This window comes from Tiliqua scincoides, chromosome 5 (assembly GCF_035046505.1).
Source record: "Tiliqua scincoides isolate rTilSci1 chromosome 5, rTilSci1.hap2, whole genome shotgun sequence".
NCBI lineage: Eukaryota > Metazoa > Chordata > Lepidosauria > Squamata > Scincidae > Tiliqua > Tiliqua scincoides.
In genome coordinates, this window is record NC_089825.1 from 70,624,462 (window position 1) to 70,650,585 (window position 26,124).

General features: G+C 43.1%; 1 protein-coding gene across 1 annotated transcript in view; it reads left to right on the plus strand.

Annotated features, from left to right (window-relative positions):
• Positions 1-214: 214 nt before the first annotated feature.
• The window catches only part of LOC136652270 (band 4.1-like protein 4B), a 33,666-nt gene continuing 7,756 nt past the window's right edge, over positions 215-26,124 (plus strand). Inside the window, exons 1-6 of the mRNA XM_066629200.1 lie at positions 215-334; positions 3,048-3,115; positions 4,130-4,234; positions 14,068-14,188; positions 15,171-15,248; positions 26,050-26,118. Of these exons, the coding sequence (XP_066485297.1) occupies positions 215-334; positions 3,048-3,115; positions 4,130-4,234; positions 14,068-14,188; positions 15,171-15,248; positions 26,050-26,118 (561 nt within the window). The remainder of the gene's footprint in view (positions 335-3,047; positions 3,116-4,129; positions 4,235-14,067; positions 14,189-15,170; positions 15,249-26,049; positions 26,119-26,124) is intronic.

Below are 26,124 nucleotides of genomic sequence, written 5' to 3' on the forward strand. Positions count from 1 at the left end.
ATTATTATTATTATTGCTGAATATTATTATTGAAGAAATTCAAAAGCCTGGTGGAAATAGATTTTCAGTATCTGTCTAAAGATTTTGATAGCATTGGCTTGGTGGATCGCTTTAGGGAATGAATTGTACAGTAGAGGTGCTAGCACAGAAAAAAAATTGTAGATTATCAAGTCACACGTCTTCTGGGAGGGGAGAGACTCACCACTGTATGGCAATGCCTGAGAAGCTTCCGATGACTTCTGTTAATGTCTTCATTCTATGTAGTGACAGGCCCAATCCTGCCCAGCGCGTGCTGGCTCACCGCAAGTGTGCACTGTCATTAACATGCCATAAGGTATGTTTGTGGGCCCTAGCACCGATGCTCCACCAGTGCTAGCCCAGTGCTGGCCGGTGCTGGGCTAGTGCCGGTGGAGTTCCAGAGCTCTGCTGCTGAATGGTCACACTGACCACCAAGAAGCAGAGAGGTAGGTGGGGGCGTGGGGGGAGACGGGGAGGAGGCGTTCCAGGGTGGGGGGAGTGGAGTGGAAGGGAGGTGGGACTGGTGGAGCTTTGCTCCACTTGGTCCAGAGCCTCCATGTAAGGCTGACTGCCTGACATGGAGGCTCTGAACTCTATGCCAACCTTTGGGTCATTGTAGAATTGAGTGGCCCCATTGTGGGGCTACTACCTGGGGGAAGGGGACGAAAATCGCCTTCTCCCAAGGAGGAGGTGGCTGCTGCCTGGCGTGCACTGGATGCCGTGGCAGCCATTTTCGGCGCCACTGCAGCCTCGCACGCTGGGCAGCTCAGGATTGAGCTGTTAATAAGTAGAGGCAGAGCAACAGCATCTACATGATAGTTAAAAACAAAGAGCACCGTGACTGTCTGCACTGCAGCATTTTAGCACACATTCTAAACAAACGCACACCACTTTCTCCATGCAGTTTATTATCTGTGTTCATTCTGGATTAGGTGCAGAAGAAAGAATCTCCCTGCTTTACAGGACAATACAGATTTGGATAGAATTGCCATATTCTCTCTTTTTTTTTAACCATCCAAATTCAGATACTGCATTTGCACACATCAGACTACCTAGGAATTTTCAATTTACTCCCTCTCTCTTCCCCCAAATCTAGCCAACAAGGTCATAGGGTTGGTGGGGAGCAATGGGACATTGATGGGACTTGGCCTCCTGCGCTTTATATGTTTTATATGCCTTATTTTGTTTTGTTTTAATCTGTAGAAAATGCGTGCTTGCTTCAAACTTCGATCTGTAGTTGTGAGATCTAGAAACTACTTTGAAGTTGATGCATGAAAGGGCAAATGATACAAAGGCCATCAGATTTTGACCTAGAAAACCAAATGTCTCAGTGCTTCTTTAATCCTTTCCTAATGGATTAAGAGTTACATGTATGCTGATTTTGGATTTTACAGCAAACATCATGAAGCAGAGGAAAGAACCCCAAGTAAAAGAAGAGGGAAAACAGGAACTTTGAGAATTTTCCCTCACTTCTAGGGAAACATCTGCAGCAGGCCCAAATCTTACGCAATGTCTATCCATGCCAGGATGATAGTTTCCCAACAGTACTTCACTATCATGAAACCACAATGTTATAAATGAACCCATTGTGTCTATCACAATGCACATGCCTTATGCATCTGTAAAATTGTAAAAATATGAAGTGTTTTATTGTTGTTGCTGCATGAGAAATGATCATTCGTACACAGGCTGTCTGAGGGTGAGTATGAGAAAAGATGCATCTTTGATTATTTCTTACTGAAAACTTGTGCATTTTCTAGAAACACTCCAAATGAATCTGATATCAGTGCAAGAGACTCAGAAGTAAGACAAGAATAGATGTGACTCCGTGGCTGAATAGTATCTTTGCCCTGCCCCCAGTGACTGCGTTTTTGCACACAATTCTTTTCGTGGCTCAGAATTTTGCTATTAGTCACCACTCAGATGAGCAATAAATTCATCTCCTCAAGAGTCACACATTTAAAAAAAAAAAAGATATTATAAGAGCTTCAACTCCCATTGGTATCATTGTTACATCAGCAACCGCATTGTTCATAACAATAGGATTTAATTCAGTTTGTCTAAATGGGAAAAGGTTAAGTTCTTAGTAATGTAGAAAGTCCAAAGGTATAAGACTAGGACGGACTGAGTATTTTTGCAACTAGAATTGCAAAAAAGAAGAGTCCAGTGTCCATGATGTGAGGCACTCTGCAGATAGAGAGACATAATTCTCTCACTTAGGCCTGCACCAGACATGCAGTTATTCCATCAGAAATTACATCCATGAGTTTCACCCCACATGGGATTTGCAATGGCTCAAAACCAGGGGTTTATCTGTGAAAAAATCCCTGCTACTCCCTTCTTCGGGGCTATCAATCATCCTTCAGCTGTCTTCCTGTGTCTGCATGTATCCCAGGAGCACTGGCCTGATAGAAGGGGCAGGAATTTCCCTCTGAGGTTTTTGCCCTTCTGAAGCAGGGTTTACCCTTCTGCTTCTGCAAATCTTCCTCTGGAGATAGTTTAGGAAGCCGTCTTTCATCATCTGAGGTCTCAACACTCATGGATATCAACCACCTGAACTTTCCAACCAGATGTTCAAAACCCATGTGGAAGATTCCAAACTCACGAATTAAGAAGTGAAAAGGGTACTTGCCTTATTCCATGAGCAACAATTCATGGATCGCACACAGATATGCACATGGTTTTGCATCCAAACCTGTGCTACATTTGTGGAAAATGCTGATTTCCATGCAAGTTTTTGAATGTTTGTATTGGGCCTTCTTAAGTATGACGTTCTGGTAGTGAAGTCTCAAAAACCAAAGCAGTTACAGAATGTTGAATTGTTATTGGTGCTTATTGTGTAATGGTGGGGCCTCTTTTGGGGGGTACCACAAGCAGCATCCATATGGAGACCACTGGTTCTCACATATGGCTATTTCACCTTATTGCTGTTGATCCAGGACTTTTAAAAAGCCATTTGCAAAATGATAATTTATGTAGTGATTTTGTCTTTTCTGCAGACTACTAAATTATTGCTCTACTTTCAACAGGTTGGAAAAGAGAAATCCCCTTTGCTAAATCCTGTTAAGACTTCTACCCGGCAGGACCCAGATACAAGGTCTGTTACTTCTTATTTGTAGGGTTGAGATTATTAACAGAGGATATTGAAATATCCTGGGAATCTACTATGTACTTGCTAAGCTTCTTCAAATCCAGTGGCAACCCACCCTGGAAACCCAACATGGCGAGGGGAGATTATTTTGGTTTTAATAAATTAAGAATTTCTATTTTTAATTAAGACATGGCCTATTTAATAAAAATAAAATTTTAAATAAAAAAAATATTTTAATAATAAAATAATTTATATTAAAATATACAGCATAAGGAAGTAAACATTAATAAAGTTACTTTTATTTGTAAAATATTTTTATTAAAGATTTAGGTCATGGCCTAAAATAAATATTAGGCCATGGGACTGCCCCTCTAACAATGGGTGAGTCGTTCTGCTTATTAAACAATAAAATAGCTCATACTGCCTTCATTATCTCAAACAAGCACCTTTATTGAGATATTGGCAATAAATGAGTTTATTTAAATTAATGAATCAGTTGTTTCAATACATGACTGACACACAATTTTTAAATCTGTCAATAAGTACTAATTTTTCCCAGTGACCCACTGATGCAAGAATATGATCAAGTGCGCATCATTAAGTATTAAGTGGCTGGTTGTGGTTTTCCATTACGTATTTTCTTGATGTATTTGAAATTTTTGTTGTGATGCCAATAAAGCATCTGATGCCAATTAACCCCTGCTAATTGGGTAAGAGGCACTTTTTCAAGTGGGTGCTCCTTTTTTTAGCAGGGGGAGAGTAACTGGCCCACCTCACCCCAGCACTGTCTGTTCTAGTGGCTGTCTGCTGGTATTCATTTGCATCTTTTTAGATTGTGAGCCCTTTTGGGACAGGGAGCCATTTAGTTATTTGATTTTTCTCTGTAAACCGCTTTGTGAACTTTTAGTTGAAAAGCGGTATATAAATACCGTTAATAATAATAATAATAATAATAATAATAATAATAATAATAATAAAGGTTTTTAATTGGATACTAATTTTTACCATTGCTGTTTTTAGAAGTCCTGCTCCTTCAAGGCCAGAAACCACAGAGACAAGTGGTGAGCCAGACAAGCAGGAAGTTAAAGTATCTCGTGTAAGGAAACTGACAAGACAGTACAGCTTGTGAGTACAATTCTGACATTTGCTGCCACATACTGTTAATAAACAGTAGGTGAACTACGTCTTTATTCACCTTACTGTTCCAGCTGTGGTTTTGGAATGGAATGAATGGAAGAACTATGTGGGATACTGCCATGAACTCATATAGTTCAGTTCAGATAGATATGTTTTCAAGAATTCTAGGCTTGAAATGTTTATAAATCTGAAGAGATCACTAGCAGTGTTAGTACAATGAAGGTATCATTTTCAATAAAGATTCTAAACTCCCTGTTTTGATTTTAGAAAAAAAAAATATCAAAGTAGGTATGCCAGTGGTATGTAGCCCTTTGGGAACTCTGCAGGAAACAGCATTGTAAAAGGAGACTTTTTCCATATGTGAAGGAAACATCTAGGAACTAAGATTCTTACCGTACGAAGCATTTCAGAAAATGCTAATGAGCACAATATTGCTCAAGGATGAGGAGCCTAGTCCGAATCTGCCCTGGAGCAGGCAGGCCAGCTGACCTGTGCTGTGCCCAGAACAGGGCTGGGGCTGGCTGCAGCACAACCTGGGGCAAAGGGAACTGATTCCCCTTACCCTGGCAGCAGTAGCCCAAATGGAGCTACTCAGATCTGTGCCACCAAAAGAGGCGTCGCAGATCCGAGCAGCCTAGAACTAGGCCGAGTCTCCCGGGAGGGGGTATTGATCAGGCCTAAGTGCTGGATACTGGACCACCCCCCCTCCCAGGTCTGGTTCGCCCCCACGCTTGTCCCCTTCCCCCCGTGCTCTGAAATGCGCTCAGAACATCCTCCCTCCTCCCCAGATCCCCACACTAGTGGCCTGCTGCCAAAGCAAACTTACCACACACTGGCACCATGAAGGTCAGATTCAGCCTCTGAAGGCTGGCACACCTCCATGCGCTGATCTGCCTGCTTAAAAGTGCCTCCGTATGGCACTTCTGTGACACCCAGATGCTGGCGCAAGAGACGTGCTGGCCTACGGCACTGTTTAGATTGCGCCCTGATTGCTCTACTATCCACTGACTTGTCTGCTGTATTACCAAGAAATCATTCACCTTTGTTTATTAAGGGGTGGTTTTGAATGTGTTGGTCATTCTCAAAGCTGCAAATACCACACACTGAAAGAGAATTTTCAGTATTTTAACAGTCATGTAAGGTCTGTGAAACAATCTAAATGTACATTAACAACATACAGTCAAAAATAAGGAGAGCAAAAGAGGAGCACAAGCTTTGTGAGACTATCTGCTGAGCCACATAGACAAATTGAGAGAGGGGCTGTTTTCTCCCTGCTTTACAAAGCTCTGCAGGGTTTGAACAATTTCCTCTTCTCCTGCTTTCTTTCTGGCAAAGGAGCAGACAACTCCAGACATTGCAAATTTCTAAGGCTGGGAGGAAAGTGTATATGTTGCAGCAGTAGCCAGTTGTCTGCTCAGCCACTTACTTGGTTCCTCCAGAGTCAGGAGAGACCAGAATAATCCCTCAAGTTCCTCAAGAAGGAGTCAGTGCTGTAGCAGGGCCATGCCAATTCAAGCACATGGCAGTTGCTCTAAGGCAGGTGTGTCCAAACAGGATGGCAGGAGGGCCACATCATCTCTCTGACACTGTGTTGGGGGCTGGAAAAAAGGAATTAATTTACATTTCAAATTTACATAAATGAATATATTAGAGATGGAACTTATATGAATGAATGAAGATCATAAAAGGCCTTGCACAAACCCTTTCCTTCACTGCCACTGCTGCATTACAGACATGAAACAGCAAGCGGTGCAGGGAACTCTTGTCTCACAGCTCATGTGAGAGGTTGAACAGTTGCCCTCAGGATGAGCGTGGGTGCTTTGGGCCAGCACGGGCTCCAGTAAGTCTCTGGAGGGCCACAGGCTAATTGGAGACTGGGGGCTCCCTGTGGGCCAGATTGGGAGTCTCCGAGGGCCACAAGTGATCCCCAGGCTGGGGTTTGGGCACCCCTGCTCTAAGGGGCAAACACTGTCCCTCTTGCTGCACACGCTCAGCTAACGTGGTGGAGTGACATGAAGGAGAGTGAGGATCTGGAATTAGGATATTTGTGTCTCATTTTCATCACTCTTGAAAGTGGAGAAGCCTATCTACATTTACTCTAAATCAGGATTTGTCAATCAGTGGTATGCATACCACAAGTGGTATGTGAGGAGGTGTCTGGTGGTACATGCGGCACTCCTGACACTTGCCAACTGGCAGCAAGACTATGACATGACAAACAGCGGTAGGAGGCTTTGCTTGGCAGGCAGAGATCCAGTGTGTGGTTTTTGCATGCTTGAAAAAGCCCTCCTGCATGCCCTGAGCCTCTTACTGGTGTTTGTTGCATCATGTCTGGCCTCCCAACCCAGAAATAACTGGTAATGACATCATGTCAAGCTACTTCTGGTGTTACTTCCAATAGGTGGACTGTGCCGGGTGGTATTTTGGTGGATGAAGGTTGAGAAATGCTGCTTTAACGGGATCCCAGTGACTTAAATTGGGCATGCTTCCTTAACATTGCATAACATAACATTGCAATGGGAGGATGTATATTCTGAACAACATCTGCTGAGATACCAGGCTTATTCTTAAGAGTCTCACTCTCAAAACATGTGTTGAAGACTTCAGTGATAAATGCCCAAGAGCATATGCATGCGCGCACGCACAGAGAGAGAGAGAGAGAGACCATTAATGCACATGATGTGGGGATACCAGCAGACCTCCCTTTCGAAGAACGGGGCAAATGCCCCAGGCATGAAGCTCGTGCGCCTCCAGGACCATGCAGGAAGCCTTAATGAGGCTCCCAACATGGTTGGATTTCCAAATTTCGGGAAGCACAGTTTAAGACCACGGGGAAGCCTCAGACGGCTGTCGGTCCTGGAGTCACGTGGAGATCTAAGTGAGTGGCGGGGGGTGGCTTCATGCGGAGGGGGCAACATCTTGGCACTTGGCCCCAGGGCGCCTCGAGGGAAGGTCCGCCACTGCATGGGGAGAAAGTGGTGAAAGAAGAATCTTTTTCAGCTGGTCAAAATTGTTATTTGTCCTTGCGGACAGAATTCAAGACACTATGATTTGTGCAGAACTAAAAAGGGGCACACCTTTAAAACAGAATTTAAATTCACAATTTTGTTGATCTCAAATTGAGGAATAGGATGGAGTTCTAAGGGTTCAAGCACATTGTAAAAGCCTGGAACAACAACAAATAATAATTGACTGAAATAATTCTCAGTTTGCACTGAGTTATAGAACACACTCCAAAGAGTTAAGCAGTAAGTTCTACATTCTATAGTGGACTTTGGACAATTTTCAACCTGCAATAAAAATGATTCTGATATTGTCATTCAGTTTGTATGAACTGTTCACAAACATACTAACCATTATAGATAATCTTATTTTTTCTTGAGTGCAAATTACTGAATAATATAAGTTGACCATACGTTGAACATGAGCCAGCAGTGGGATGCAGCTATAATAGAAAGCAAATGCGTTGCTGGGCTGCATTAGCAGAGGCATTGAGTCCAGATTACAAGAAGAAATCATTCCATGCTATTTTGCACTAGTCAGATTTCATATGAAATACTGCATTCAGTTTTGGGCACCACTTGTTAAGGAGGAGAAGTTGGAGCAAGTTCAGAGGACTAAGATTGTGAGGGGTCTGGAAACAAGTGCTGTGACAAATGACTATGACAGATGGCCTGGCAAAGAGAAGACTGCTTTCAAGTACCGTATTTTTCGCTCCATAAGACGCACCTGACCATAAGACACACCTATTTTTTAGAGGAGGAAAGCAGGAAAAAAAATATTCTGAACCAAATAGTGTAATAAAATATTTAATAAACTATAACAGAATAACATTTGAACCATGTAAAGTGAACAGCAGTCAACAGAGGCATTAAGAACCATTATCACTGTCATTAACAAATGGAGAGACTTAAAGGTTTGAGTACTCTAGTTTTCTGGAAACCCCAAGAACTCAGAATTTATAAAGCTCACAAAAGCAGGTGCACACAAATAGGGGATCACATTATCTTTCTGCTACAATGATGTTCTGCCAAATTCCAATCCACTGGGCCTTGTGCCCGCTTAAGGCTGATCAGTCCCCCTTGTGCAACTCACCAGCGCAGCAAGCAAAAGTGAGTCCCGTTCCAGTCCACAGATGCCAAGTAAATCAGTCCCATCAATCAGAGTTGCCAAATCAGAGTCCAGAGCCAATAAGCCAAATTACAGTCCAAGGTCAGGTTCCAGGTACGGTAGGTCAGTCAAATCCGTCAGGGTATCCAAGTCCAGTCACAATCCACAGTAAGATTCCAAATTCAATAATGTCTGTCTGTCTGTCTCCAGTCCGCACTCCTCCAAAACCCACAAACCCTTTCTGCCTCAGGTACTCCTTATATCCCTGAGGGCCCTATTGCCTTCCAGTGGCTGCAGCTGTGCAGCACACTCTGCTGGATGCCCAGGCCTTACCCTTAAAGGGGCCACTGCTGACACCACATCTACCTCCTCGCCAGTTCCCATATAATACAATACAAATGAACAAGTGGAAAGTCCAACCACAACTTGAATTCTCAAGACACAACAAACCTCTGGATTTATGGTGAGAACCGAGCCTTACCTGGGGCTTGTGCAATAAGCAAACACTGGCATTCTGACCAAGGAGACAGTTTTTTCTTTGTGATGGGGGGGGCTTACATTCAGATGCTGGATGAGGTGAGTGAAAGCACCCCTCCCCTGCTGTGTGAGTGTGTGGGGGGGGCAGAGCATCTGTGTGTGTAAGAGAATGGGGCAGCCTGTGTGTGTGAGAGAGGGGGGAAAGTGTTTGTGTTGCAGAGAAGTTGTGATGCTCCAGGCTTGGGGGGGGGAAAGAGAGGCTTTCCTGGGAGTAAGCCCCCCCTGACTCTAATGGGACACTTCAGAGTAGGCATGCACAGGATTGGGCAGCGAGACTGCCACCCCACCCACGCTTTCCTGGGAGTGAGCCCCAGTGACTCTGAGACTTACTTCTGAGTAGACACATGGGCTTGCGAGGCTCAGGCTCTGGCGGGCTGCGGCACCTTGGAGCCCTGCTCATTGCCCTTGCACTCCATCCAGCGCTGCTACAGTCCGTGCGGGCGCTGAGGGAAGGCAGGAGCCCCCCCCCCCCCCGTAGCTCAGCCTCTGACTGCCTGGGGAAGCCGAGCCGAGCCGAGCGAACAGGGGGCGGGGCCGAGGGCAGAGTTTTTTTTTTTTTTTTGCAGTATTCGCTCCATAAGACGCACACACTTCCCCCCCACCTTTTTGGGGGGGAAAAGTGCGTCTTATGGAGCAAAAAATACGGTATCTGAAGAGCTGTCATGTGGAAGAAGGGAAGAACTTGCTCTCTGTGGTTCCTGGGGACAGAACTAGAACCAATGGATTGAAAATACATGAAAGTAGTTTTAAGCTAGATAGTGAGGAAGAAGGAGGTGTGAAAGAATTCTAAGACCTACCTAGTGCTGGAATAATCTGCCTCACGCAGTTGTGAATTCTCCCTCATTTGGAGGTTTTCAAGCAGAGGCTGGGTCACCACCTGTCAGGGATTTTGTAGTCACCTACACAGAGCACGGGGTTGGACTAGATGACCTCTAAGGTATCTTTCAACACGAACATTCTATTATTCTAAGTGATACTGACGCATGTATAGATATTCTATACATGGTTTCAAAGCTTCATTAAATACCTAATGGGTATGCAAGCATGAGCAAGATGTGATGAACACATCCTTATTTTTTGAAATGGCACCTTTTAAATAGTAGCATTTGTAGCAACAGCTGGGGCTGCAGCTTGCTGTTGGAATGCAAAGCAATAGTATTATGAAACTGGATTACAATTCCAACCTGTGACTGCTTTGAAGTGACTGATAATCTTTACAGAATTGGCAGGTTGCAGGAGAAAATTCCACTCGTGTCAATGAAAATATTGAAACAGATTTACCTGTCAAGAATGAGGAGAAAGCCAAGGTATCCCTGCTGAGTTTGAAGGGAGCAGCTGAAAAACTGTCAGCAATACAATCTGAAGATTAAGAAACAGCCCATCCTAACCAGCGGTGATGCAGTGTGGCCAGCGCAATTGCACTGCATCCTATGCTAGAAGTGAGCAGGCTGGAGGTCTTCTCAAGGAAAGGGAACATTTGTCCCCTTGGTCCAGCCTGCACAATGTGTCTACTCAGACCTGCATCTACTAAATAATTAGCTTAGATATGAGTTGAGCTGTGTTAGAGTTTCAGGTCTGGGGAGGGGGTTAGGATAATAGGATATGGCCTGTGCGGCTACCAACAATCCTGCCCCTCCCAGAACTCAGTCCATTCCTGCCTCCCCTCCTTAGCCTTCTCCCACCCCTGCTCTTCTTGGAGCATCTCTTACCTGCTGTGGCACATGTTCCTCCTTGCACTGGTGCAGGCAGGACTGTGCAGGCCTTCCTGCTGGCTTCCCTTTCTTCTATGCAGTTGTGACGTGCTTTATGGCACGTTTGTGTCTGTGCACACTGGCTCAGCAGTCACTACACTGGCACAGGGTAAGTGTAGGATTATGTCACAAGTCAGGAATTAAAATCTGTACTTTGCATTAATAAAATAACTAATACATATAGTAGTCTCTTGTTTTCTGGCAAGCAAGGAAAGAGTGCATGTTAAGTAGGTCTTGTGTGCGGACAACTTATTGTACTTTTGTGGATGATGGAAAGCTTTGCACAAAATAATATTATGTCAACTGAGAAAGCCAGAAAATTGAAATGCTCACAACTGTAATTGCAAAATTACTATGTAGTACATGTAAAATCATTTTGTATGTAGAAATCGGTTACTGCTTGTTGGAAAAGGGGGTTCTGGGATTTCAAGCAATCAGCAGAAGAACCATTTTCCTCTGATAAATTCCACCACCCAGCTAGCTTGCTGCTATCAAGAAACACACAGAAGAGCAGAGGCAGTTAAGGTTTCCAAAAAATAATACTTTACTCACAGTTTCCCAGTTTTACCTCTGAAGTATCAGAGGCTCCTGTTAGTTGTGTCACAGAGAACACTATAGCTGTTCTCTCTCTCTCTCTCTCTCTCTCTCTCTCTCTCTCTCTCTCTCTCTCTCTCTCTCTGTGTGTGTGTGTGTGTGCTCATAATGACTGTCTGCCATAATGGAGACAGAGCTTAGGAGTCTGCATCCTTCTCCTTCCAGTGGTCATTGAGAGAGAGAACATGAGGAAGGGAGGAAGTTGCACAAAGGGGCACACTTCCTACAGGTTTCATAGAGGGCTGATAAAGGGTCTCAAGTGATTGGACAGTATATTTCCCCCCCCCATGATGTCCTGCAGATGATGTTGTACACAAATTCCAGCATTGCTGACATATTAACAATAGTAAAAGAAACAATTCTCATATCCGAAATTGTTTCCTAACAAACAGTAAAATATATAATACAAGGAGGAATAAACCCAGTTGTGACTGCCAAAAAGCACTGAAAAATGAGTAGAGCCATAAAAAAAGAACTCTGGAAATTTATCATATAAATGTTACAACTTGACCTGTGGATGTCTCCAATTTGGGCTATGTCCTTCAGAAGCAACTGTTCAGACACTTGTACTTATTAGAAATGAGGTACTAGGGCCTGGGAGGGGCTAGCCCCCTTCCCCTTTAGGCTTGGAGAATGGCCATTCTCTGCACTGCAAGCAGTAAGCAGGATCTCATCTTGGCAGAAAGGAATACACTCAGACTTTTGAATAAAGTACACTGCAGTTTTTATTTTGACCACATGCACTTAGCACAACACAGAAGCAGTGGCGATCTTGGCCCCTGCGCTAACTGGGTCCACAATTGCAAACCGCCAACCCCCCCCCCCCACCAGCCTGGCTGTTCCCACCCACTTCCTCCTTCCTGGAGGCCTTTGGAGAGCTGGAGAGGCCGTGCACAGTCTCCCTGACCCTCTGAGGGCATAAAAAGTCACTTCTGGTTTCCCTGAGAAACTGGAAGTGATGTTTTTTGGCCCTCCGAAGGCCTCCAGAAGGGAGGCAGTGGGCAGGACCAGTGGGGGTTGGCATGGCAGAGGGATGGTGCCTGGGGTCAAGTGACAACGCCAGACCCTCCCAGGTATGCCACTGCACAGAAGGAGATCTATCAGGGAAACTATTTTACAGTCCACCCACAAATACAGTAACCAACAGACAGCACAGATAATATTACCCAAGCTAGCTGTTGTCACGGAGGTGATGAATCACCCTGTCAACCTTGTGGTGGGCCCCTCAGTGGATGGAAGGGGAGAGTACCCAAACCCAAGTGTGCAACTCCTTTTTTTCTCATCTCAGCCCCTTAGTCAGCCTTCCCTCTGTCGTACTACTACCCCTCCAAGGGGCAGTGCTAGTTGGCAGACAGGTGTGGGTTTTGGGTCCAGTGCCACGGAGTCAATAAGCAACACTAGAGGTGGAAGGTTTAGAGGATTTGAGCAAAGCATACTATGCGGCTTCTAGGGGTAAAGCTGAAATCAAGAAACATCTCTACTGAGGTGTTACACTTTTACACATTTCAGTCAGAGTTCATACAAAGAGTTAGGGGGGAAAAAACTCTTCTTGTTATGCTGGATCCCAACCCCGTTCCCTGAACGGCGTAGAGTGGCTGCAAGCCGCTCCGCTCTCCTCAGACTTATGTCACCTCCTGAGGTGGCACAAGTCCAAGGAGATCCACTGGAGCTGCAGTAGCTTACCAGAAATAAGGGGAAGAGTTTCCCCTTACCTCTGGCTGAGCCACTTTGGGCCCCTATCTTGCACTGGATACAGCACAGACCTCCTGGCCTGCCTATTCCAGCGCAAGATAGCACTGTTAGTGTCTCAGACACAGGCCTTGTCCAGTGTCTACTGCCTCCCCTCCATACTTGGTAGGCTAATTGGCAGGCATTCCAAAACTAGCAGATTAATACTTTTTGAAAGCACAGAGAGAAAGAGCAAAATGGCAACACTCTGACTAAGTAAGCCAAAGCCCACCTTGAGTTTCGACACATGTGTGGATTAGTTAATTTGGAATACATTTGAAACTTGGATAAAAAGTTGAACTGTCCAGGTATTACTACCGTAAAAAAATAAAAATAAAACCCCTTAATTTCAGTTGTTGAATTAAATGGAACATGTCACTTTAAGTGTGGAAACCACCAGAAAGCCAATCAAAACTGAATTATTATGGTTATAAAACGTGGCAACATTTTAAAAATGATAAAATTTTAAAATCAGAAATTATAAAATAAAAATGTTGAATTCAAATAGTCATGGTTTGTTAATTTTTAAGAGTCATAGGGATATCAACAAGCTATTTTACTTTTGTTGCCGTAAATACTATTAGTGGTTATTTGTGTTTATAGAATGTATAAGTAGACCTTGAAATGCAATAATATGCCTGTGGTTGGTATACAAATTTTTTTGTTCTAAGTTGTTATTGGAGTTATTCTCTTGAATAAATGCCCTTTAAAGGTTTGTGCATTTGTGGATAGTATCTAGTAAAGCTGCTAGTTAAGTAAGTGTTAAAGGACCAGTCCTGTCCCTCTCAACAACCCACACCTTGATACGTACAGTTCTGCATGTGCCTATACCAACAAGCTGGCTCCACTCTTCTCTGCACAGAGCCAGGTATGCACACAGCCACATGCAGCAGTGAGACTGGATCGTACCCAACATTTTTAAATACAGAATTTACTTACAAATCTGATGAAAATGTAGTAGGAATAAAGGGGTGATCTGAAATTAATAGCACATACTTTGAAAGCATTTTCCAGGTCATCCTACCCTTGAAAATAAGTATTTTTTTAATAGTACTGTAATATTGCAGTGAGCAAAATATCATGCCTTTTTAAACAACACAGTGATGAAGATGACCTTCCCCCGGCCCTTGCAGCAGCAGTGGGATCATCTCCACCACTCTCAGCAACTTCTCCTGTGTCACAGAAAACGACTTCAGAAGGACAGCTTTCATCATGTGCAAAGGTACCTACAGACTACTAGCAGGATGTGTGAAAGGATATAGAACTAATGGGGTCAACTACAGTTCACAGCACCAATACATTTAGTTTGCATTCTGTGAGCATGTTAATAAATAACACTGGCTGTTAATGCAAATATCCCCTTTCCCATCTAGTTTTGATTCAAATGTGCCACAGGCCAATAAGGTTTCCCAAAGGGAAACCTCTCATGTTCAGCTTAACTTGGTCTATGCTAGGGTACTCGCCTCTGTGATCTGGTAAACACATGAGGAAATGTACTATGAGACACTAACTCATTCTATAAGGCATTTCAGCTGGCTAGCTAGTGTGAAAATAGATTGGTTGGCAACCTTCAGTCTCGAAAGACTATGGTATAAGCCTACAGCAGCTGGTATTCCCTGGTGGTCTCCCATCTAAGTACTAACCAGGCCTGACCCTGCTTAGCTTCCAAGATCAGATGAGATCAGATAAACTTTTGGGAAATAAACTGTCAAGTTCCACATTTTGAAGAAGACAGATACATAGTCCATTAGGTTTTAAAAATTTTCTGATAATCAGAATACCTTGGATGACCTGTGTAAGAAACTTCATATTTCTCCACACTGTGTAGATACTACACATTGTCTAGGCCAACAGTTGTGGTTGTCCCCTCAGTCAGTCCAAAGTATCATTACATAACTGATAATATAGTCGTTCATGGTTGTGATGTTTTGTTTGTGATACAATATCTTTGCATTCTCCATAAAAATTTCCAGGGGATTTTTTTTTTTTTGGGGGGGGGGGGGAGGATAATTCTCATGGACTTTGTATCTGTCTTCTTCAAAATGTGGAACTTGACAGTCTCTTCTCTTCCTGATGCTATTGTTGTGCCTTGACCATTGGTAGTTGCTATATGATTTATACCTCATGCCATTAAGCTACTAACATTAAACATATTGAATTTTGAATGAAAACTATTTAACAGGAATTGAACTCTTGTGCTTCAGAGCCCCATGGATACTGGAAGTATGTTTGCCTTGGAGCCAGGAGATCTCTTGATGGATTTCACAGAGGCAACCCCTATGGTAAATTATTTCAGCTCGCAACTGAAGTCTTTAAGAAGACTGTCTTAAATTCTAGTTCTTGTAATAACACATGTGTAAAGTGTTTGCATGTGTATAGTTGTGGACTAATATTTGGACTAGTTTGGGTTTTGGCAAATTTTGTTTGGAGGTAACTTCTGCAAAATGTTCCCATAGTGTCAAACTTGGAGGAAATTACATCTTCCTGACTAGCTCATGTGATTTTTAATTTCTTTTACTAGTTTCTTTTTGTATCATGATGCAATAATTGTTCTAGATGTTAAAGGTTTAGAGGTTCCAGACAAAACTGCAGCTGTCAGACATGTTTTTTTTTTAATATTGAATGAAGAGGGAGGCTTTTGCTAAAACACTTCTGTCCCCATATGTTTGAGTGACCATAATTTATGGGGGGGTAGAGTTACTCTAACTCTTAAGAGCGATTAGGGTGACAGAAGTTCTAGAGATGCAGCTTCTCCCATCAGATCATTAGGTCAATACGTGCATGCTCAATAAATGACTGCAGCATATAGTTATGATTTTCATGTGTAAATGAGCTGTCATAGATGTAGCACCACAGATGGAACCTCCATATGACTTAATGACACTTTAGAAACTATGCTTTTCAATGGTGTTGTTTATATGTACAGCTGCTAGTTCTCAGGTATTCAATGATAAAGTGATATATATGTTCCAAAATAACTGCAATTCCATCTGTAGGACACTAGGGGGCAGTGTCTTGCCCAGGAGGCTGCCTATCTCAGACCTTTATTCTTGTCCTCTTTGACCTGTGGGATGTGTCCCTACTTGACTTCCTCTCTTCCTCTCTCTCCTCCTGATCTTCCAAGCATGCCTGCCGACCACTTTCAATGAACTCTGACCAGCTGCATGGAGTCCACCATGCCATGAGGTGTCTCACACACTCATGCAAAGGGAATAGCTCTAGGATTCCCTGCTGAAGCAAGCAGGTGGAAGAGTGCAGCACAGAAGGGACATATATGCACTGGACAAAAACAAAACATAGACCAGCTCTTTACACTTGCATCCTTGCGGCTTGACTCTAGTATTCCATCCTAGTATTCAATTCCATCTGCAGATACAGATTCTATCGCCGATGTAGAATAAGCAGCCTAACCTTGCTAGTACTTTCCAAGCAAACCTTCCCTTTTATCATAGGATTAGACTAAAGGGAACAAAATTATTACAAGACATACACTCATTTCTCACTGCCTTCATTCATATTGCAGCATACCACCATCTTTGCTGATGGAGTTTTCTTAAAAACATCTCCTTAATTGGATTCTGCATGAGTGACAGTGAAATGCATGTCAACTTCTTTGAATGTGAATTTTCTTTTGGTGTAAGTTTATACTTACTGTAATTTTTAACAGCGAGAACTGGGTATCTGATGTATAGCCAGTACAGTTATTGAATAGCATGGCAAAATAGGAATATAGAGAGGGGGGTCTGTGATGGACGTGAAGACCTTATGGTGACTTGCCTGCCTGGTGACAAGGTTGCAGACATCATGTCTCATCTAGATAGGCTGGTAGAGAGTGGGGGGGGGGGGGAAGAGGAAGCTGTTGTGGTGCATGTCGCCACCAATGATGTGGGGAAATGTCACCAGGAGGTCCTGAAGGCCAAATTTAGGCTGCTGGGTAGGAAGCTCAAAGCCATGGTCCCAAAGGTAGCGTTCTTGGAGGTGCTACCTGTTACACACACAGGGCCTATTTAGCATGGCAAAATAGGAATACAAAGAGGGGGGTTCTGTGATGGACGTGAAGACCCTATGATGACTTGCCTGCCTGGTGCAAAGGTTGAGGACATCATGTCTTGTCTAGATAGGCTGTCGATTCACTGTGGAGTAAATTACCAGACTTGAGAAGCAAAGTAATACTGGGGGCATGCTATTGACCAAAAACCTGAAGAGGACCTTGAAATGAGGAAACAGATCAGGGAGATGTCAAGGAGAGACAGGGTTGTTATCATGAGGGACTTCAATTATCCTATATTGACTGGGTCAATTCATGTTCTGGTCGTGAAAGAGAGACTGGATTTCTTTACTTGCTAAATGACTATGCCTTACAGCAGCTAGTGGAGACCATCAGAAGACAGGTGCCTCTGGATTTAGTATTGTGTGGTACTCAAGATCTGGTTAGAGATGTAAATGTTACTGAACCATTGGGGAACAGTGACCATGCTGCTATCTGTTTTGCCATGCATGTCGGGGAAGAGTGCAAAGCAAATCTGACACACAAACCCTTGATTTCTGAAGGGCAACCTTCTCCCAAATGAGGAGTCTAGTTAGGCAGAAGTTGATAGGGAAGGAAAAAAGAGTCCAATCTCTCCAAAGTGGGTGAAGGTTGTTTAAAACAACAGTAATGGAGACCCAGCAGAAGTGTATACTACAAAGGAAGAGGGACTCGACTAAGTCCCAGACGGTGCCAGCATGGCTAACAAGCCAAGCTGGAGAGGCTGTAAAGGGCAAGGAAGCTTCCTTTGGTAAATGGAATCTTGCCCTAATGAGGAGAATAAAAAGGAACATACACTGTGGCGAAAGAAATGTAAGAGGATGATACGGGAGGCCAAGAAAGACTTTGAGGAGTGTATGGCCAGCAACATTAAAGGGAATAATAAAGGCTTCTTCAAATACATTAGAAGCAGGAAACCCGCTAGAGAAGCGGTTGGCCCACTAGATTAGGGAGGGAAACGGGAGATAAAAGGAGACTTGGAGATGGCAGAGAAATTAAATGAGTTCTTTGCATCTTCACAGCAGAAGACCGCAGGCAGATACCACTGCCTGAATTGCCCGCCTTGACCAAGGAATTACCGCAGACACTCACCTATAAGTTGATCCCACAGATAAGTCGAGGGCAGGTTTTGAGCCAAAAATCATGGAATTTTCTATGAGCCTCGGATAAGTCGGGGGTTAAACTTAGGGGGCTGTTCAACTATAGTTTTGTCTGATTTTACCAGAGGCCAGATCCTGAAAAATAACCTACCACTAATTGTTACCTAAGAACTGTACAGTCTCTAATTTATTAACAACAAAGTAAAAGATAATAAGATGCATATTTATTCTTTTTAAATTCTGGTCTTCACCACCTTTTTGTAAACACTATCAGAGTAAGTGCACAGTAAACAACATACCAGTAAAACAGTGGTTCCCAACCTGGTATTCATGTACTCCCAGGGACACTCAACAGGACCTTTAGGGGTACCTGAAAAAGAATGGTATAATGGCAGAAAAAGGCAGGTCGTGGTCCAGAATGCTTTGCAGGGCCAGCAAGGCAGGAAGGGAGGTAGCTAGTTGGCTGTGAAAGCCCCACCAATAACTAGTTTTTGGTCATCAATTCATCCATGAACCAGTGATTGAAAACCAGCACAGTAAAAAAACTGAAACATAATATGCAAAGTGATCAATAACCCAGAATTTCTCAGCACACTTCTGGTGCAAAACAGTGCAAAGGCAGAGTCTTCTGTTCTTCAAACAGATGAAAAGAGAAAATAAGTGATGAATACATGAAGTCTGGGTTTTCACAGAGAGGAGGGCTTGTATTATTAATTACAAACATTTTGCTAATATGAAGGGTACAATTTATGGAAATAGGCTGCCAAGGGATATGCAAGTGAAAAAGGTTGGGAACCACTGCAAGAGAACCATGAATCAAATCCACCTTTAAAGCGTCTAGTGTGTTAAACCAGAAGCTCTACATACAATATACAACCCATAACACATAACTGAGAGTGTGCAATTCAATTTGCAGCAGAGAGATGCAGCTGCATATATTTGTAACCCTTTTTACTCAGAAGCAGACCCACTGCTTTCCATGGGTGTTATTCTTAAGTAATGGTGCACTGAATTGTAGCCTGGGACTTTGCTTCAAATGGGAAGGAGGATCTCATCCTGGTGTTGAAAAAAACAGATCTCTGCTAATTGCAAAACAGAACCAGGCTGCAACAGCATTTGCAAAATGGAACAGAAGAGAATAAAAGGTTAACTTTGGCTGGAAAGTTACTATAGAAACAAATGACCTCTGCATTACTTCTAATGACCTGCTTGAGCAAGTGGCAAAAATTTTACGTACTATAGGCGAGTATCTACGGTAAGTCAGGTAGAGACATTACAGAACCAGGGGACATCCACGAAGAGTGTTGGGAGCGTTAGAAGAAAATATTTCTTTACCCAGCGTGTAATTAGTTTGTGGAACTCTTTGTCACAAGAAGTAGTTATGGCTTCTTGCCTAGATGCCTTTAAGAGGGGATTGGACAAATTTCTGGAGGAGATGTTCATTATGGGTTACACGTGGTAGTAGGTATGTGCAAGCTCTTGGTTTTAGAGGCAAGCTGCCTCTGATTGCCAGATACAGGGGAGGGCACCAGGATGCAGGTTGTGCCTGTTGTCTTATATGCTCCCTGGGGCATTTGGTGGTAGTTTTGGAGATATAGTATAGCCTCATTAGTGAATGGTTCAAGCAGCTTCCTCATGAGGAAGGCTACACCAAATTCATATCAAACCACCATAAAGTTTGGGAAAAACTTTTCTGACCCTCAATTTTTAGGCCTGTGTTATCGGAAAGTCAACCTAACATCTGTTCCAGGTAAGATGGTGGAATACCTCATGAAAGATAAAATCTTAAAACACATAGGGTGCAATCCTAACTTGCACTGGAACAGGCAAGCCAGGAGGCTTGCACTGTATCCAGTACAGGATTGTGGCCAGAAATGGCTTAACCAGAGGCAAGGGAAAACTCTTCCCCTTACCTCTGGGTAAGGGCTGCTGGCCCAGTGGGTCTCCTCGAACTTGCGCCACCTCCTGAGGTGGCACAGGTCCGAGGAGAGCAGAGCTACTTGAAGCTGCTCCATTCTCCCCGGCGACAGGGATTGGGATCTGGCATAACTGCCGGATCCCAGCACTGCCTCCCACTCCTTGCCCGCCAACCCCCAGGGCCACCCATTGCCCTACCTCCTCCAGCCCAGGAATGCCTCCCTCCTTTCTCCTTCCTGCCCCCCCCATGCCTACCTTTTGTCCTTGCGTTGGCTCATCCGAGCCAACACAAGGAGCTCGGGGGAAGCTGACATGGAAGCTTCCGTCAGCCTCCACAGGCCAGCGCTTCTCTGATCACCGGCCTGGCTTCCTCCTGAGGAGACACAAACGTGCTTGGGCCAGCATAGGGCACAGTTAGGATTGTGCTCATAGATGAATAAGCTTTGCTGAGGGAGAATCAGCATGGCTTCTGTAAGGGTAAATTTTGCCTCAGAAACCTTTTAGAATTCTTTGAAAAGGTCATGAGGCATGTGGATGCGGGAGAACCTGTGGATATTATATACCTTGATTTTCAGAAGGCGTTTGACACAGTCCTTCACCAAAGGCTACTGAGGAAACTCCACAGTCAGGGAATTAGAGGGCAGGTCCTCTTATAGATTAGGAACTGGTTGAAGATCAGGAAACAGGGAGTGAGTGTCAACAGACAATTTTCACAATGGAGAGAGGTGAAAAGCGGTGTGCCTCAAGGATCTGTCCTGGGACTGGTGCTTTTCAACCTGTTCATAAATGACCTGGAGACAGAGTTGAGCAGTGTGGCAGCTAAGTTTGCAGAGGACACCAAACTTTTTTGAGTGGTGAAGACCAGAAGAGATGGTGAGGAGCCCCAGAAGGATCTCTCCAAACTGAGAGACTGGGCAGCAAAATGGCAGATGTGTTTCAATGTAAGTAAGTGCAAAGTAATGCACATTGGGGCAAAAAACCAAAACATCACATACAGGCTAATGGGTTCTGAACTATCTGTTGTGGATCAGGAGAGGGATCTTGGGGTGCTGGTGAACTGCTCAATGAAAGTGTTGACCCAATGTGAGGAGGCGGTGAAGAAGGCTAATTCATGCTTGGGATAATTAGAAAAGGTTTTTTTTTCTTTTTTTCTTTTCCAAAAACAAATAGCCAAAAACAAATAGGCGTCTAGCCTAGACGCCTTTAAAAGGGGATTGGACAAGTTTCTGGAGGAAAAATCCATTATGGGGTACAAGCCATGATGTGTATGCGCAACCTCCTGATTTTAGAAATGGGTTAAGTCAGAATGCCAGATGTAGGGGAGGGCACCAGGATGAGGTCTCTTGTTATCTGGTGTGCTCCCTGGGGCATTTGGTGGGCCGCTGTGAGATACAGGAAGCTGGACTAGATGGGCCTATGGCCTGATCCAGTGGGGTTGTTCTTATGTTCTTATGTTCTTAAATATAAACAAACACACATAACACAAAAAAAACATAACACTACTACACACACAAAAAAAAAGGGGTGCAGGAAATCATATATCATTATCATATATCATTACAACTAATAAATCATTACATAACTTAATCAATTTCCTCTTCTAAATTTACCTCTTAATATTTTTCATTTATCCTTCGTCTATTATATCATATCAAATATATATATATATATAGATGATTTATATATACAATCATCTAAATGCCCTATCATATATTTCTAAAACTTCATTTTCAACCAAGCATAAAAAGATTTCCATTACACAATTTGTGTCGGTTTTCATTATTAATCCAAAATTCCTGAACACCTGTCTGTTGCCTCATTATTTTCTCTATTAATTCATCTTTCATTAATATTTTAAAATCCTTCCAATATCTAACATATAAAATCCCCACTACAATTAAAATCATAACAACTAAACACACATCGTTTTCTTTATCTATAACATCTAAAATAATATTAAACAAAAATAATTCAGGTTTCAGCAATGTCATAAATTCAACAATCTCTTGTATTACATTTCTTACCATTCTCCAATCGATTTGCATTTTTTTAACATATCCACCACATGTTCCAACAACTACTTGATATATTCTGTTTCATTTTTACCAGTTTTTTGGTGTCATGTACCATCTATAAAACATTTTATATATCTTTTCTTTAAAATTTATTGCTCTAATAAGTTTTATATCATGCTTCTAGATCTGTTCCCATTGTTCTATTGTGATATGATAGTCTATATTTTATGCCTACTTTATCATACATTATTTTTTCCTACATCTCAAAATCCAATAAAAACATATACATTTTTAAAATATATTTTTCTTTTGTTTCTAACAATAGTCTATCAAATGACGTCTATTCCATATGGAAACCTTCTTATTTGTCTCTCCCAAATCTTGAATCTAATTATAGGCTCGTCCACCAGCCAGTCTCTGCACCTTGCCTTGACAATTCTTTTTTCTCTTCTTCCTCACTCTCCATGGAACATGTCTCAGAATTCTAGCTTTATTGTCATCCACTGTCCAAGTTCTTAAATTGAATTGGGCACTGGGTAGGACTGAAAACCTTACTGATTTTGGAGGGGGGATGTTATTGCAGGCAGAGGAAATTCACTTGGTGGAACAGGGCTGGCTTCTGCTTACAGATTGAGCCTCATTATTCATGTGGGTTCCGTTCCAAGCACTCAGGTGAATGGCAAAAAATGCACTATAGCAAATCAATTTAAAAAACAAAGTTTCTTTGCTTTGTGATTTCAAAACAGCCTTGATGACCTTTGTGATGTAAGATAAGAGTCATTAAGAAGACAATCCATCAGTCTCCTCCAATGCAAAGTGATCACCTTTCTTTCACATGCTCAGGGGGAAGGGAGGGGTCACCTGGAGAGAGAAGGATTGATGGATTGTCAGCCAGCTGCCCTCTCTCTCTCCCATTAAGGAGGTTATTGTTAAAGGACTGTTCTGTTTTTTAAATGGATTTTAAAGGGATGCATTTTTCCCTTTCTCCAGGGATCAGCACATTCCTTTTCATTTGCAGTGGCCATTCGTGTGGAGTCAAATCCATGTATAAAAAATCTGTGTATAAATAGGCTGGACCTATATTTAATTATTTGTTTTACTTTAATTATTTATACTTATTTATTTTAATTTTCATGATGATGTCACTTCCACCATGACATCACTTCTGGTGGGTCTTGGACAGATTCTCATTCTAAAAAGTGGGTCCCAGTGCTAAACGTTTGAGAACTGCTGCAATAAGGTGTTAGTAAGTTGACACCCGGGGGGGGGGGTGACACCACTAGTGCCCAAAATCACTAAAATCACAGTTTGGAAGAATAATACCATCATGTTATATATCAATCAATGCGCAATTTCATGCAGAATGTATTCTATCTTTGTTCTATCAAAAGGTACAGCCAAAAAAACCAGTCGGGGCAGAGTGATGGTACATCACCACGCCCATCACCTGGGGTGTTGCCCCACCCACTGCATGGGGGGTGACGCGCTGGCATCCTGTACCGGGTGACACGAACCCTAGTGACGCCACTGTGAATACTTAAGAACTTAAAAATTGCCTTGCTTGAAGTGAGAGCTTATTCCATGGTCAATCAGATCCCTCTGTGAAGCTTATGTATAGGGCATGAAGATAACACCCCTCTTTTGTTGTATATCCCCAGGATCTGAATTTCTGACATATCCCCTCTCTGAAGATGGAGAAGGGTTGTTGATATCATCCAAGAATGATGGATTAAAAAAAAAAAACTAATCCTAGTGGCCATGTTTTAAGGGTATCTTTTATATCTGGGTAGTGCAAAAGTTTAATTAATGCTCTGCCTTAGTGTTAAGTTCTGTGATGAAAACATTTGAGGTATTCTTTACAGTTAAATCTTCTTAATAGCTATACCTCTGGCACAAGTCTGAGCTGATCTGTGTCAGCAGATCAGGACCAGGAAGGAGGCTAGAATATGGTACATGCTAGCATCGCTGATCCTACCCCCCCTCCCAAGTCCAATCTACCTGCCCCCATTGCTGCCCCTCACCCCTGCACCAAACTTACCTGATCCAGTGGGCCTCAAGAAGTCCATTGGCACCAGTGGAAAGGCTCTGGCCTTCCAGTTGGCACTGCTGTGAGTAGCACTGTCACAAAGTGCTTTATGACATTTTTGTGATCATACACTGGCCCCCAATAGGACTCAGCCAATAAGTCTCATTGGTGGGTTCCCATTTTCTGATTAGCTCAATTTGGCTATAGTTGTATGACAGCTGTATTTGGAGTTCAATGAATGACAGCTGTGTGTGTATTATTTCCAGTGAAGATATTTCTCAGGCAAAATAGTGATGCGATGACCGATAGCATGCTGCTTAGATTCTCAAATGACTGTTTCCTTGCACCACAACAAAACAGAGACATCTGCTGCATGATTGAGTCATCCAACAGTGAAAAATGTTAATGGAGTGGAGTTTAGTTTCCTATTCATATTCAATAGGGAAAGCAGAAGTAATGTTGCTGAATTTCATGCTGATAGTAAAATTTGCAAGGTGACAGCTACATTGAATAAGATTCCAGAGTGTGTTTTGCTTGTGCTGTGATGAAAAAACTATGAATTTGTATCTGATGTATATTTTCATATTAAATTTTTTATCAACATAAAAAGTTTAAATAGTCTATTAAGGGCGAAATCCTATCCTGCACTGGAACAGGCAAGCCAAGAGGCTTGCGCTGTATCCAGTGCAGGATTGTGGCCAGAAGCAGCTTAGCCAGAGACAAGGGTAAGGGCTGCTGGCCACTGTGGGTCTCCTCGGACTTGAGTCACCTCCCCAGGAACAGGGGTTGGGATCCTGCATAACTGCCGGATCCTAGCCCCGCCTCCCTCTTCCCATTTGCCTGCCTCCGGGGCTGCCCACTGCCCAGGAATGCCTCCCTCCTGCCTCCTCCCCACCTACCTTCGCTGCTTGCGTTGGCCCAGCTGGGCCAATACAAGACTTGCCAGGGAAGCCACCATGGATGCAGATTCAGCCTCCGTGTGTCGGCGCATCTCCTTGCGCCGATGCAGTTTCCTCCTGAGGAGGCGCAGATGTGCCTTATGGCACATTTGCAACCCTCCTGGGCCAGCACAAGGGACTTGTGCTGACCCAAACCCGGGTTAGGATTGCACCCTAAAACAAGTGAAACAAGCCAACACAGTTTCCTCCTGAGGAGGCGCAAACGTGCCTTACGGCACATTTGCAACCCTCCTTGGCCAGCGCAAGGGACTTGCACCGACCCAAACCCGGGTTAGAATTGTGCCCTAAAACAAGTGAAACTAGATCTCCAGTAGCTTTATACTGTAATCAGTTTAACATATATCCCTGTTGAATAGTGGGCTGGTTCACAGTCACCATCAGCCCAAACATGGGGAGAAGTAAATACTACTTTAAATTAGTATTTTAGCCACTTGACTGGGGTGACTTGGAAGGGAAAAAACAACACACAAGATGGGGAGATGTACAGCTACATGCAATTGAGTGGCTGGTCAGTTGGTGTTAATATGAATGGGTCCAAGGTTACATATCTTGAGCAGATCTTAATTAAAGCAAGTTGGAGAATCAGCTTTAAAAACTGTTCACAATTGCAGGGTGTACAGTGTGTGCAATCTGTTCAGTATCTACATACTTCTAGGTTTGCCAACAACCCAGGATTGGCTGGGAGCCTGCAGGAATCAGCAACTATCTCCAGGAAAAGCAATCACAGAGTTTTTAACAGGGCCTGTCTTGCATAATGATGTTATGTCATATTGGGGGGAAAAAAATCTCCAGAAATGGCTTCAGTCAAAGCAACCACTTTAGGAAATGATGTCCAAATTGAATGCATGAATAAAAGGAATATAGCTGTTCCTTCACCATTAGCTTCTGCATGTGTGTTGGGATCTGCCAGTTAATTTGTGATTTTAAACAAACCATTCTAGTGTGTCTGTCATAATGCTGGCTTTGTAGTGCTTTGCTTCACATTCTTTTCCCTTTGTACGCTCGGAAAGTAATGTTTCTTTCTTTATCTTCCTTAAAGATAAAGACATTCCCTGCTGATACATCTAATCCTTTTTTCGATCCTTTTTCAACACTACCACAGTTTTCTGTAAGT